The following is a 12,968-nucleotide window of genomic DNA, read 5'->3' as shown; positions in this document are numbered from 1 at the left end:
GGAGGTATTTGAAATGTGGTTATGGAGAAGAATGGAGAAAATAAAGTGGACTGAAAAAAATCACCAATGAAGAAGTATTACAAAGAGTTGAAGAAGAAAGGAATTTACTGAAGACCATAAGAAAAAGAAAGCATAACTGGGTAGGACATGTATTAAGAGGAGACAGCCTACTGAAAAGAATGATAGAAGGGAAAATTGAAGGAAAGCAATCTAAACCAAGAGGAAGGAGACTACTAATGATGCTTGATGATATAATGGGCACAAGAGGATATCAAGAAATGAAGAAGGAAGCAAGAGAAAGAGGAAATTGGAGGAATAGAATCTGCTGAGATATACCATTGGATCTGTCAAGAGACAGAACACTAATGATGATGATTTACTATTTCATCCCCAGTTACTCGCAATAATTCCACTGACACACCATCAGTTCCAGGAGCTTTTGGCAGCTGTTCCATTGCTGTCACTTCACTTTTTGTTATCATGGGTTCCTCAACAAATTCTCTCTTTGCATATTCTCCTTCAATATTATTATCTTTCTTGTACAAATCCTCTACATACGCTTTCCATTTTTTTTTTTCTCTACTGCTTCATCAGACATTTACATGAATTACTTTTTACAACTCATCTAGGGGTAAACTTCCCTGTAACATCATATATTTTGTTAAACAGATCTCTTGTTCTACCCATAATATTGCTTTCTTCAATTTCCTTGCGCCTTTTGTTTAGATGTGTTTCCTTATCTTTCCTAGCCTGTCTTTGGAAATCTGCACTCAGTTGTCTAACGTTTCTCTGAAGTTTCATTTTTCTGCTATACTCTGCTATTTGAGTAGCTTCTTCTTTCTGTCAACCATTTACAATCTTTCTTTCTTCTTGCATTATTTCTTCACACAGTTCTTCTAATTCTCTTCCTGTCTTCTCCAAACTTTTTAATTTCTTTCTGACTTTTACTTTAAATGCTTCATTTATAGGATCTAAATCAAATCTGATACTGTCCTTTTGTTTCTTCTTAGCTCTTAATATCAATTTACCTTCAGCTATCGATAATTCACGATCTGTCCCACAGTCTGCACCAGGTAGCGTTTTTGCTGCTTGGATAGCACTTCTCCACCTTCTGCTGGCAACAATATAATCTATCTGATTTCTGTATTCTTTGTCAAGTGAAGTCCATGTGTTCAATTTTCTTTTATGTTGTTGAAAGCAAGTGTTTGCAATAAAGCAACTGTTCTCAATGCAAAACTCCAACATCCTTTCCTCTGCTTCATTCCTAAACCAGATTTTCCAGTGATGCCTCATTCTTCTTTTTTCACCACTTTTGCATTCCAATCACCTAATATCAAAAGAAAGTCTGTATCAGTACTATATACTACTTGTTGCAAGATGCTGTAAAATTCTTCTTCCTCATCTTCATTTGAATCTGTAGTGGATGCATACACCTATATGAGTGTAACATTCACTGGATATGCCTTTATTCTGATTAGAATTATTCTATCGGACACTGGGTTGTAACCATAATGTATTTTCTGTATTCCCTTCTAACTATGAATGTTAACTTCATTTCTTCGAAGGTTTTCATGTCCAAAGTAATACATCATGAAATTATCGGTATCAAAGTGACCCCATTCTCTTCCATTCAATCAGTTCACTGATTCCTTACATCTTAACTCGAGTTCTTCTCATTTCTTTCTTCACCAGTTCCAGTTTTCCTTGATACATACTTCTTACATTCCATGTTCCTATTTTATGTAAATCAGTAAAGCTGAGGTATCTTCTTCTGAGATTAACTCTATCAGAAGTTGAATATCCAGAAGGCTTTGATCCAACTTCATCATTCTTGTTAACTTCATTGGAAGTTCCTCTCTGCTCTTCCCTAGTAGCCATTTCAGTGTCTTCCGAACTGTGTGTCCCATCGTCCATCACTTTATCACAATAACTTAAACCTCTGTTCATAACATTTTCTTGGCAAATATATACAGAAGTGGTTTGCCATTGCCTTCTTCTGTGTTTGTTTAGCCTACTAAGTGAGGCTAAACAAACTGCAAGAGATGAAGAAAAGTAAAATAGGAAAGATTGGGGGGGGGGGGAAGAGCTAGAAGGAGGAAAGAAAGAAAGAAGAGTAGGGACCAGTCTACAGATAATATAACAAACAGATATATATTACATGAAATAAGGCATGGTCCAGCATCAGGTACCTTGGGTTTGCCATTCCCATACTCACTAAAGTGAGTCCTTGAGGGATTCGAACTTTTCAGTTTCCCAATATTCTCAATAGCTGCCTTTTTTTCAATAGAAAAAGCAGCTATTGGGAATCATTTAGTTTTTATAGGTTTTTTTCTTATATTAAACAATCTCTTGAAGATGCTGTTAGCCATATAAATAGCAAAACATGTCAAGAAAATACATCTAGTGTTAATAAAAAAAAGTATGAGTTAAAACCTGGTTATTTATTATTCATGCAAATCTACTCAGTGAATTACTACAGACTTGAATATTCTTAATCATAGACTTACATGTATAAATAGTCTTAATTATTCAGTTCTGTATTATTTAATTAAAGATGCAGCATGGATAGAATGATTTTAAAATAAAATATTGATGAATATTTAATGTGCATGTCTTAAATATATGGTAGCTGCAGAAATGAACAGTTATCTTAAAATGTCTGTTTTTGTTTTCCATAACTCTATAAAGTTATAATAAACGACAGTTAAGTAGGATATATCCTAAAGGAACTCGTGTGGATTCTAGCAACTATATGCCTCAGGTAAGTGTGTAGAAAATATAATATAAAAAATATATATATAGAATGGTACACTTCAATATAATTTTTCTCAGTTACAGTAAAGAATGGCCCTCTGCCTCACATCTGGGTCACAATAGAACTTCCACTTAATAATTATAATTAAAGCATATCATCAATGTGATATAATCATTGAACCATAAAATAAACTGAATTATTCAGTTTGTACATGATTTTAAATATGAATTATTATTTTTAATATTTAAAAATAAACAATATTATTTTTAGTGAAATATTATTATATTTGCTAAACATATGGATATATATTTACATTGCAAATGTAGCATTATTTATTAACAGTCGAAAAATGCTGTTCGTGATTAACTTGAACAGCTAAAAGAAATTTCAGTCACATATAATCTTAACATATTAACAAAAGCATATGTAATGAAAATTATTAACCTAGACCTTTTTTTTTTAATTTTGTGGCATAAGTCACTCTGCATAGTGTACTGGAGGTGGACCTTAGAAGGACTAGGTACAAATCTGATTTGGTGCAAAAAGGAGATTTATAAAGATACAAGTATAATATATATATATATATATATATATATATATATTTTTTTTTTTTTTTAATGAAAGGTAAGGTAGTAGTAATAGTATTATACATAGACAGGTGGATTGAGTTCTTCTCTCAGAAACTCACTCTCCTGCAAAACATATTAGACTGAAATTGAAATTAGCTGCCCTCATAAACATACATTAAGTTTATATAATCCAACCTCCTTGACCATAACAGATCATTAGATCTATAAATGGAAGGTGGGTGAGAAGTTTTGTGACTTAAATGTGTACAAGGGTTTGCTGGCACATTGGATTAGATGTTACTTTAGAATTTAGACTATTATTGTGTCAAGAACCAGTACAATACAAGAACAGAAACAGTATTTTTTTTTTTAAATCTCATTCACAAAGTGTGAAACTTACAACACATTTGGTGCTCTAGGTAAGGAAAACTAAAGATAAGATTGTCTATTAATGTCACGACGAAACATGGAACGTTCTCGTACCACTGTGGGCCTCTAATAAGTGGAGAGGTTTGTAACATACACATTGGAAGACACTTCAGAGGTTCTATGTTGTCTTGTAGTATGTATATTTCATAGCAGTCAGTGTAATATATGTTATATATAACATAGTAGTGTAACTGATATTTTTGAGTTTCTCTTTTTCTTCCCTCATGCATTTTCATTATTTGTTACTTTGAATGTTTACACACTCTCTCTCTCTCTCTCTCTCCACTATGGAGTTTTATGGTGCAGTAGTTACTGTCAAGCCTTTATAATGATAACTTCCTCATACAATTAAATTAAACTATACTTGAATTCTAGTAACTGTCTATGGATCCAAAAGTTAAAATAATATAATAAGAATGCTAAAACAGGGTGTAATTATATAACACTTCCTCCTTCTAAGACTGAGGTTGTTACAAAAAAAAAATAAATAAAGAAGATAATACTTCAGCTAATTCTCTGGTAAAGTATCCCATCATATTGCCCCAGTCCCAGAACATTCAACTTGAAAATGATTTAATCAGATTTTTGTTTTTAGCATCAAATGTTTTCTGTCCTTCTACATATTCTGGGATTTAAGATATCTCATACATGTGTTGCATCCCTTAGTATGGACAAACTGAATGTTTTTATGAAATACAAGAATAAAAGAGCACTGTGAAGACAGTCATTCTTGATTCTTGTAGGAGATAGTACTTATGATCACTGACAAGTCCTGCACTGTCAGGATAGAGAAATGGTAGTGAAATAGCACTGATAGCTTTGAGATTGTATGGTACAAAATACTTAGTGAGATTTTTAGATTGGTTAGCACATACAGCTGTGAGCAAGAAATATTTCGTCAACTTAGCTTGACAAAAGCAAAGCATATGATCATTATAAGGAATTTTAATCATAGCGATATCAGTTAGATGGAAGAAATAGCATACAGAAACTGGGGAAGTGAATTTTTGTGATTCTTGAGAAAGAGGTCTTGGTAGCATGTGGTGGAGGGAACACAAGGTTCAAGAGTTTCAGATTTGGCCTTGGCATCAAGGGATGTGATTCTGACAAATATCATTCTCAACCCCTTTCCCAGTTGGTGAGAGTGACTACATAGTTTTGACTTGAAGGATGAATAAATATGCAGAAGTTATCACCAAGAAAGGAATTTATGTTGAATTATAAGACACATGATATATAAGGCACATAATACACTTGAAGTAGCTTGGGAGGAAAGACTAAACCGTGGTTGAAAAAATTTGAAGGAAGGGAAATTGTTTGTGCATGGGAGCTAGTTAAGAAATATTTATTAGCAGTCATGACAGATTGCATATCTTGAGTGAAAAAAAATAAAGCTGCAGCAAGATGACTAAGGAAATCAAACAGGAAATACAAATGAAAAAGAGATTATGGAAAAGTATAAGCAAAAGGTGGAGAGTTAAGTGTGAAATACGAGAGGGATTGTCAAAAGTTCTGATAAACACCTAGAACAAAAATGATATTTTTGTTCTAGGTGTTTATCAGAGACAACTAGGTGTTTAAAAGAGGCAACTGATGTAACCACAAGAAAGAACATTCTAGTAGCAGAGTTATGAAGGTAACTTATGTTCTTATATTCTTATATCCTCGAATGTTCTTCCTTATAGTTGTATCAGTTGCTTTAATATCATTTTTGTTCTAGGTGTTTATTAGAACTTTCCGCCCCCCCCCTCATATAAGGTTCAAGCTAAGAAAGTAGCTAGTATAGTAAAGAAAACTGAACTGAAATTTGAGAAGAGGAGACCAGCACTATTTGCCAGCTGGAGACTGGTCGAGTGACCAATGTAGATGGTATAGTAGAGCTATTTAATGATCATTTTATTGGTGTATTTCACCCTGCTAAAGCAGGTTTATTCCTAGCAGGATGGGTTAAACTACAGTTAAAATTTAGAAATACCTAAAAAGAATGTATTTGAAATACTAAATACTTTCAATAAGGCATTGAGACTGGATGAGATTTCTCCATGCATTTTTAGGAAATGTACTGAGGAACCAGTGGTGTCTTTGACTTGGCTGTTTAATGAAAGCCTTTCAAATAGAACAGTTCTTAAACAGTGAAAGGAGAAGGTCTTCTGTTGTTCTAAACATTTTTTAGAAATTAGCAAGAACTTGTATATAGAATTTGGTATAAGCAAAATGTGTCTCAGCATTGATTTATTAAGGGACACTCTCATTACAATAATCTTACTATGTTTTATAATAAAATAACGAGTCAATGAGATAATAGAACGATATAATGGTATTTTTCTGAGACATTTGACTGAGTTCCACTTGATAGGTTAATATTTAAAAGTTGCAGTATAAACAGTTTAAATATCACTTCGATCAGATATGGACTGTGAAAGAAGTTATGCATGGGAAAGCATTATCAGGAAGAAAGAAGATTACAAGTTGGGTTCTACAGGACCCAGTACTGGGAACTTTATTGTTCATCGTTAATGTTAGTGATGTTGTCACTGGACTTCAAAGTTTATGTGAAGTGGAAAATGATTAGTAATAGAGGCAATTTGTAGTTTTTCAGGAGGATTTGAATAAGCTGGAAAGATTATTATTATTATTTATCTGGGCACTCCATAGAGTCAAAAGACTCTATGGAGTCTTTTGACTCTATGGCACTCTTTTGACACACACACATTATTCTTTAACACAATACCTATCATACATCTCCTTAAACCTATTCACTGTTGGGGTGCTCGCAACCAACTCTGGCAACTCATTCACTACTTTCCAAGAAAAGAAAAGAACATAGTCTGCACACCTTTACTAACCACACTCTTAGACAGCTTTCAGGTGTGACACCCTGTTTTCCCCTTACTCCCCATGTATTGAAAAATTTCTTCTGTGTCAGTCTTATAGTATCCCTTTAGTAACTTATAAGTTTCTATCATATACCCCTCTCCTCTGCCAGTCAACTAAACTCTGCAAGCTACACACCCTCAATCTATCCTCATAGGGAACATTCCACAGGCCTGTCACCAGCTTGGTCACTCATCTCTGAATCCTCTCCACAACCTCCCAATCCCCAAGAAATGCAAATGACCAAATCTGTGCACAGTAGTCAACATGTGGCCAAATCATAGCCTTATAAAGAGGAATAATAACCTATCTTTATTTGTCAATGTGCTCTTCAGCATCCAAGTAATCCTCTAAAGTTTTTTTGCCAACTCTTGCAATATGTCCTCTGAATTTCAAATCTCTATCCACCATCACCTTAGGTTCCTTAGCCTCATCAATTTCTTGTAAGATATCTACATCACCTTTATCAATTATTGCCCTCCCTAGTTTTGCATCATCAACAAACAACAGAATGTTCCCCTTCAAATCTTCTGCTATATCATTAATATACAAATTGAAGAGTATTGGTCCAAGTACAGAGCTCTGGGGCACTCCACCTTATTATAAAATGTGAATAAATTACTGAGGTAGGACATACCTTTTATAAAGCCATGCTACCCCTTATAAAGTGTGATACTGTATTCCTATCCATCCATTCCTGAATTTTACTTTTAATCAACTTTTCCTTTTGGTCTGTAATTTCCTACTTATGTCATGGAGCCACCTTTATGTAATGGAATTATCTTACACACTTTCCACTCCCTTGGAACCTTGCCAGAGCTGATACTTAGATTAAATAACTTTATTCACGTTGATATTTTTCAGTATACTAGTACCTCCAGTTCATCTACCTCAATGCTCACATCACTTTTATCACCTCAGTAACTGCAAAGTTCCAGTTGGATGATCTACCCTTGTAAAGTGATCACTTAGTAACTGAACTATTTCCTCTGCTTCTATCACTTTCCTACCATTAGCACTGTGTAAAGTTATATTTCTATAATCATTCTTTCTCTTACTTGCTACATAGCAAATAAACTATTGTACATAAGCTAATTTTCTCTCAAAATCTGATTTAGCCTTCCTTACCATACTAGTTACTCTTCTTGCTTGTGCTTTATACTGCTCGTGAGCATGCTGATCACCTTAGTGTTTATATTCCTTCCACAGTGCTTTCTTTTTTTGCAGCTCCTCTTCTTTATATTACTAGTCATTTGCTTAATCCCTACTTGGTTTATCCTCCTGACCCTCAGTATGCACTCTGATACCAACTTGCTCAAACAATTCTTGACCACTTCCCATAAACTGATGACATTCATTCCATGTAATTTCTTATGCCACACTGCTCCAAGTTTCCTCCGAAGTTTGTCATAATTGCCAACTTTGTAGTTCTGCATAAAGATGGGGAAGGAATGAATGAAAGAGGATAACAGTTTGACAAAGCAGAAGTTACATGATCTTGGTGGGAAAATATTGAAGAAAATCAACAAAACAATGGATCTTGGGATTATGGTAGATGAATGTATCAATCATATTATGGGTAGATAAATATATCAATAATATCACGTACTTGTTGTTCCCAGGACATATTACAAAAGTGGTGAGGACAACCAAGGATTGATGCAATAGAGAGGACACTGACCATCAGATCTAAGAGAATAGAGGTTCCATTGTATAAGCTCCTGATCAGGTCATGTTTAGAGTTTATTTTTCACTTGGTTAGAGTATAATAAATTTAGTTTAATCCTTTATCCAAGTGTGAGCAAACAAAGTTTGCGCCTGAAAGTATCTTCAGGACTGGGGTAAGGTGGTACAACACCAGGCCACTCCTTGCAAAGGTGGAGCAAGCTACCAACCCTCCTATCTCAGTATCTCCCATGATGCAAAACACATCTTGCGGATATGTCTAATGTTATGCGTTAAGGGAAGGGCCACAACCCAGACTAGTTTCGACCTTTATTGAGGTCTCTTCAGTGGGAGCCAATCCCAAGTGGAGATACCAGGCAGAAGTATTAGCAGGTCATCTCTACCTATAGGAGTTGCCAAATGGTGTGCCACCCTTTTTTTAATAAATTACTCTGGATTTAGAGAAAGATGTTGAAAGTTTATTTTTCACTTGGTTAGAGTATAATAAATTTAGTTTTATCCTTTATCCAAGTGTGAGCCATGTTTAGATTACTTTTCTCAGATCTAATCTGAGAAAAGGCTGCGAGTTCTAATCCCGTCATGGGCTTGGATGTTTGTGATTGTCTGTGAAAATACTAGTGGTGGTGGTGGGCAGTAGAGGGCATTGGTGTAGATGTTGTTCATTGGTGGATTTGAGTGGTGGAGACAGAGTTGTACAGTAAGCTCCCTCGATGAGTCTTTGGACTCCCTGGAGGTGTCATGTAATAATAATAATAATCACCAGGATTGATGGGAATAAAGATGGGATTAGCAGTTCATCTCTACCTATAGGAGTTGCCAAATGGTGTGCCACCCTTTTTTTAATAAATTACTCTGGATTTAGAGAAAGATGTTGAAAGTTTATTTTTCACTTGGTTAGAGTATAATAAATTTAGTTTAATCCTTTATCCAAGTGTGAGCAAACAAAGTTTGCCATGTTTAGATTACTTTTCTCAGATCTAATCTGAGAAAAGGCTGCGGGTTCTAATCCCGTCATGGGCTTGGATGTTTGTGATTGTCTGTGAAAATACTAGTGGTGGTGGTGGGCAGTAGAGGGCATTGGTGTAGATGTTGTTCATTGGTAGATTTGAGTGGTGGAGACAGAGTTGTACAGTAAGCTCCCTCGATGAGTCTTTGGACTCCCTGGAGGTGTCGTAATAATAATAATAATCACCAGGATTGATGGGAATAAAGAAATTTTAGAGAGGATACAAAGGCCAGTGCCATTAAAAATTATATCATTTTTGTTAACATTGGTTGTTAGGATAGACTGAGGGTACATATTCTGCAGAGTTTGGTGGATAGAAGACAAAGGAATAACAGGATTGATATGTTTAAATATTTATCTGGAGGACACCAGGATGATTTTGCATGTGGTTGAATAAGCAGGCCATCCCTGGAAGCTGTGCAAAGAAGTGTTGAATAAGAAAGTAAAAAGTAGTTTTTTCTTTTGCATGAAGAATGGTAGAAATATGGGATATATTGCCACTAAACAGGTGAGAGTTGATATCTTGTGTTGTATTTGTAAAGCAGGCCTCCCACATTGAGCCTCATTGCTCCATTGAGGTACTGACTAATAATAATAATAAAAAGAAGAATAAGAATCTGTTTTGCTGTATAGCCATTCTTCTACAACATTTTGTTAATAAACATTACTTGTATAAGAAGAAGAACCATAGATCAACCATAATAATCAACTCACTTTGAGCTACATCTGATCACCTGCTATATCTTACACTGTCTGATAAAAAAAATACTTAGACTATTACTCATCCCAACTAATATGACAGGCATTGATATGAAGTTGGTCCACCCTTTGGTACTGCTACAGCCTTTGATCTTCTGGGAAGGCTTCCCACCAAATTTTAGGATGTTGCTGCAGTAATTTCCTTCCATTCTTCCAGAAGAGCAGAGCATTAGTTGGGTTGATCACTGGTGTTTGTTTGATTTATCCTGGCTCACAATCAGTGTTCCGGTTTATCCCATAGGTATTTGTTGGGATTGAGATCATGGCTCTCTGCAGGCCACTCAAGCTCTACAATGCCCATCTCATCGAACTACTCCTGCAGTGAGCTCACTTTGTAGACAGGGACATTATTGTGTTGATACAGGAAAGGGCCTTCACTGAACTGTTGTCATAAAGTTAGAAGTCAGAATTGCCTAGAATGTCATTATAGGTTGCAGCATTAAGATTCCCCATCACTGAAACTAGGGAGCCTAGCCTGAACCATAAAATCCAACCCCAGACCATGATATGTCTCCTCCACCAAACTTTACATTGACACAACTCATTTGGACAGGTAGCATTCTCCTGGAATCTGTTAAGCATGATTCATCCCTCCAAAGAATGCGTTTCCACTGCTATAAGAATCCAATGGCAGTGAGCTTTTACACCACCTGATGCTTGACATTGCCTTGTTAAACTTTGGCATGTGTGTGTGTGTGTGGCTGTGTCACCATAGAAACTAATGTTCTTCAGCTCCTAATGCACAGTTCTGGTGCTGGCATTGCTTGCAGAGGCATTTTGCAACTTAATATAGTTTTTCAAGCGAAGATAGGTGATTTTTTTTTTTTTCACTCGACATCACTCTGCAGTTCCTCTCCGTGAGTTTGTGGCCTCCCAGGTTGCAATTGTGCTGTTGTTACCCTCCTAGGAATTTCCATTTCACAAGAACATCACTTAGAGTTAATTAGGGCAGAAATTTCCAAACTGAGTTGTTGCAAAGGTAGCATCCTATGATAGTACCACATCGAAAGTCACTGAACTCTTCAGTATAGCCTGTTTTACTGTTAAGGTTTGTCTATGAAGATTGGAAGAGTGTATGTTTCCTTTTATATCTGCTTGAGCATGATTGTGATGTATATAGCTATATCCACTACTACAAAGGAGTATCCAGATGTTTCTGGATCAGATAGCATAGGTGGAATAATGAATTTGATTTCTCATGGCATCCACCATGAACAGTTTAGTATTAGCTACACAGCATGCTGAACAATAAAAAAAAAATGATTTCAGCTTGAATATATATAGGGACTTTTGGTATCAAATGCCTATCTTATATCTTTAAGAATCTGAAATCTCTTTCTGTGCAATTAGTGTTCTCCTGGCATCTGTCAGACTCAGATGGTGAAGTGTGATTCTTCACTCCAGAGAACTCAGTTTACTCCAGGTGAGCCTAACATAATTGATGTTGAAAATTTGGTATATGATTGTGGAAACACAGAGGTTACATTTTTTTTCCCCCCATTACCAATGAATCATCTTTACTCAAATGTGCATGGAATTATTTTTAAACTGTTAACTCTCACTACTAAAAGTCACATTATAGAAACCTTTCATTGCCAATATTTTTAAATACGTTAAAGATAATTGTAACAAAGCATGCTGTTGCATCCTACTGTTGTTCAAGAATGCTTAAGAAATCATCATATCATATGAAACTGCAAATGACATGTGCTTTGGTCCATACAAGTCATAAAAAAAGGGGAGGAAATATTATATTACTCTTTCAACTTTTAAAAGAACAATATTTCTAAATTTTTATCAAGGGTAAATGCACTAACTTAAAATCCTCTAATACCTTTTTGCTCTGCAAAGGGAGTAAACAGTTTAACTGATGGATATTATTTGATGCAAAACTGTATTTGAATATTTCTTTAGATATTCAAAATGTTCAAATATTCAAACAGAATTTAAGCATTCACATAGTGGTCTATAGAGAAATCCTGGTATGTTGTATATATCTAAATCTATAGGTTGGCACCCATCCTAAATATATTCCTAAAGGCTTTTACTAGAAAATATCAACAAGATGGCACCTTCCTATTTATGTGCAAGCCATATTTTAATTGGATATTTTAAAAATCTTGGGCAGTTATTATTATTATTATTATGTGACACCTCCAGGGAGTCAAAAGACACATTGAGGGAGAGTGTGCCAACAGCATCGAACGATATTTCCCGTCTAACTACTAACCACGCTCAAACTTGCTTAAATTTTTGCATAAGCCATTAGTGGCAGAGGCTCTACCAATCGACCAACCTATTTTGATGGATTTTTTAATGCAATTAATAATATAATTTTGAATCATTTCACAATAAAAATTTACTGATTGATACTAAAATACCCACTCTTCAACTAACGAGCTGCAGGTTTGAATCCTGCTATGGGCACAGATGTTGGTGATTGTCTTTGGGTGGGAGATGAATTTCATTGCCCAGTGTAAGACCACTGCTCCACATTGGAGGCCTGAAGTTGCTTGAAAAAGTTCCATGTTTGGTCTCTAGAGCAGAGTTTCTGAACTATGTAAAAATAAATTTTAAAATAGAAAAACATATATAAAATTTACAAAAATAGAACAAAAAAATCCTTAGCCTACCCATAGTATTAAAATGTACTATATGTTTGCGAATAATCTTTCATAGTTGGGAAAAACATAAAACATCATGTGTATCCTAAATCTGAAATTTCATTAAATTCATCCAGCCATAGCCTAGTTATTATATTATATAACGCCAACATATTGTGCACCAGAAAATTATTATTCTTCTTAATATCAGATATCCTTGGAGTCAAAACTCATGACAGGAGGTCCACATCTTTGTATAAGAGGATTATTGAACTATGTCTTAAATC

At 35.1% G+C, this 12,968-nt stretch overlaps 1 protein-coding gene across 1 annotated transcript in view; it reads left to right on the top strand.

Moving 5' to 3' along the window:
* Positions 1-12,968, top strand: part of LOC150102439 (1-phosphatidylinositol 4,5-bisphosphate phosphodiesterase classes I and II-like) — a 900,535-nt gene that overhangs the window by 569,083 nt on the left and 318,484 nt on the right. Inside the window, exon 17 of the mRNA XM_090399636.1 lies at positions 2,689-2,761. Within this exon, the coding sequence (XP_090255762.1) occupies positions 2,689-2,761 (73 nt within the window). The remainder of the gene's footprint in view (positions 1-2,688; positions 2,762-12,968) is intronic.

The sequence above is a fragment of the Typopeltis vanoorti genome, chromosome 10, assembly GCF_054136105.1.
Source record: "Typopeltis vanoorti isolate ZY-2024b chromosome 10, IOZ_Tvanoo_1.0, whole genome shotgun sequence".
Taxonomy (NCBI): domain Eukaryota; kingdom Metazoa; phylum Arthropoda; class Arachnida; order Uropygi; family Thelyphonidae; genus Typopeltis; species Typopeltis vanoorti.
This window is presented reverse-complemented; position numbering and strand designations above follow the sequence as displayed.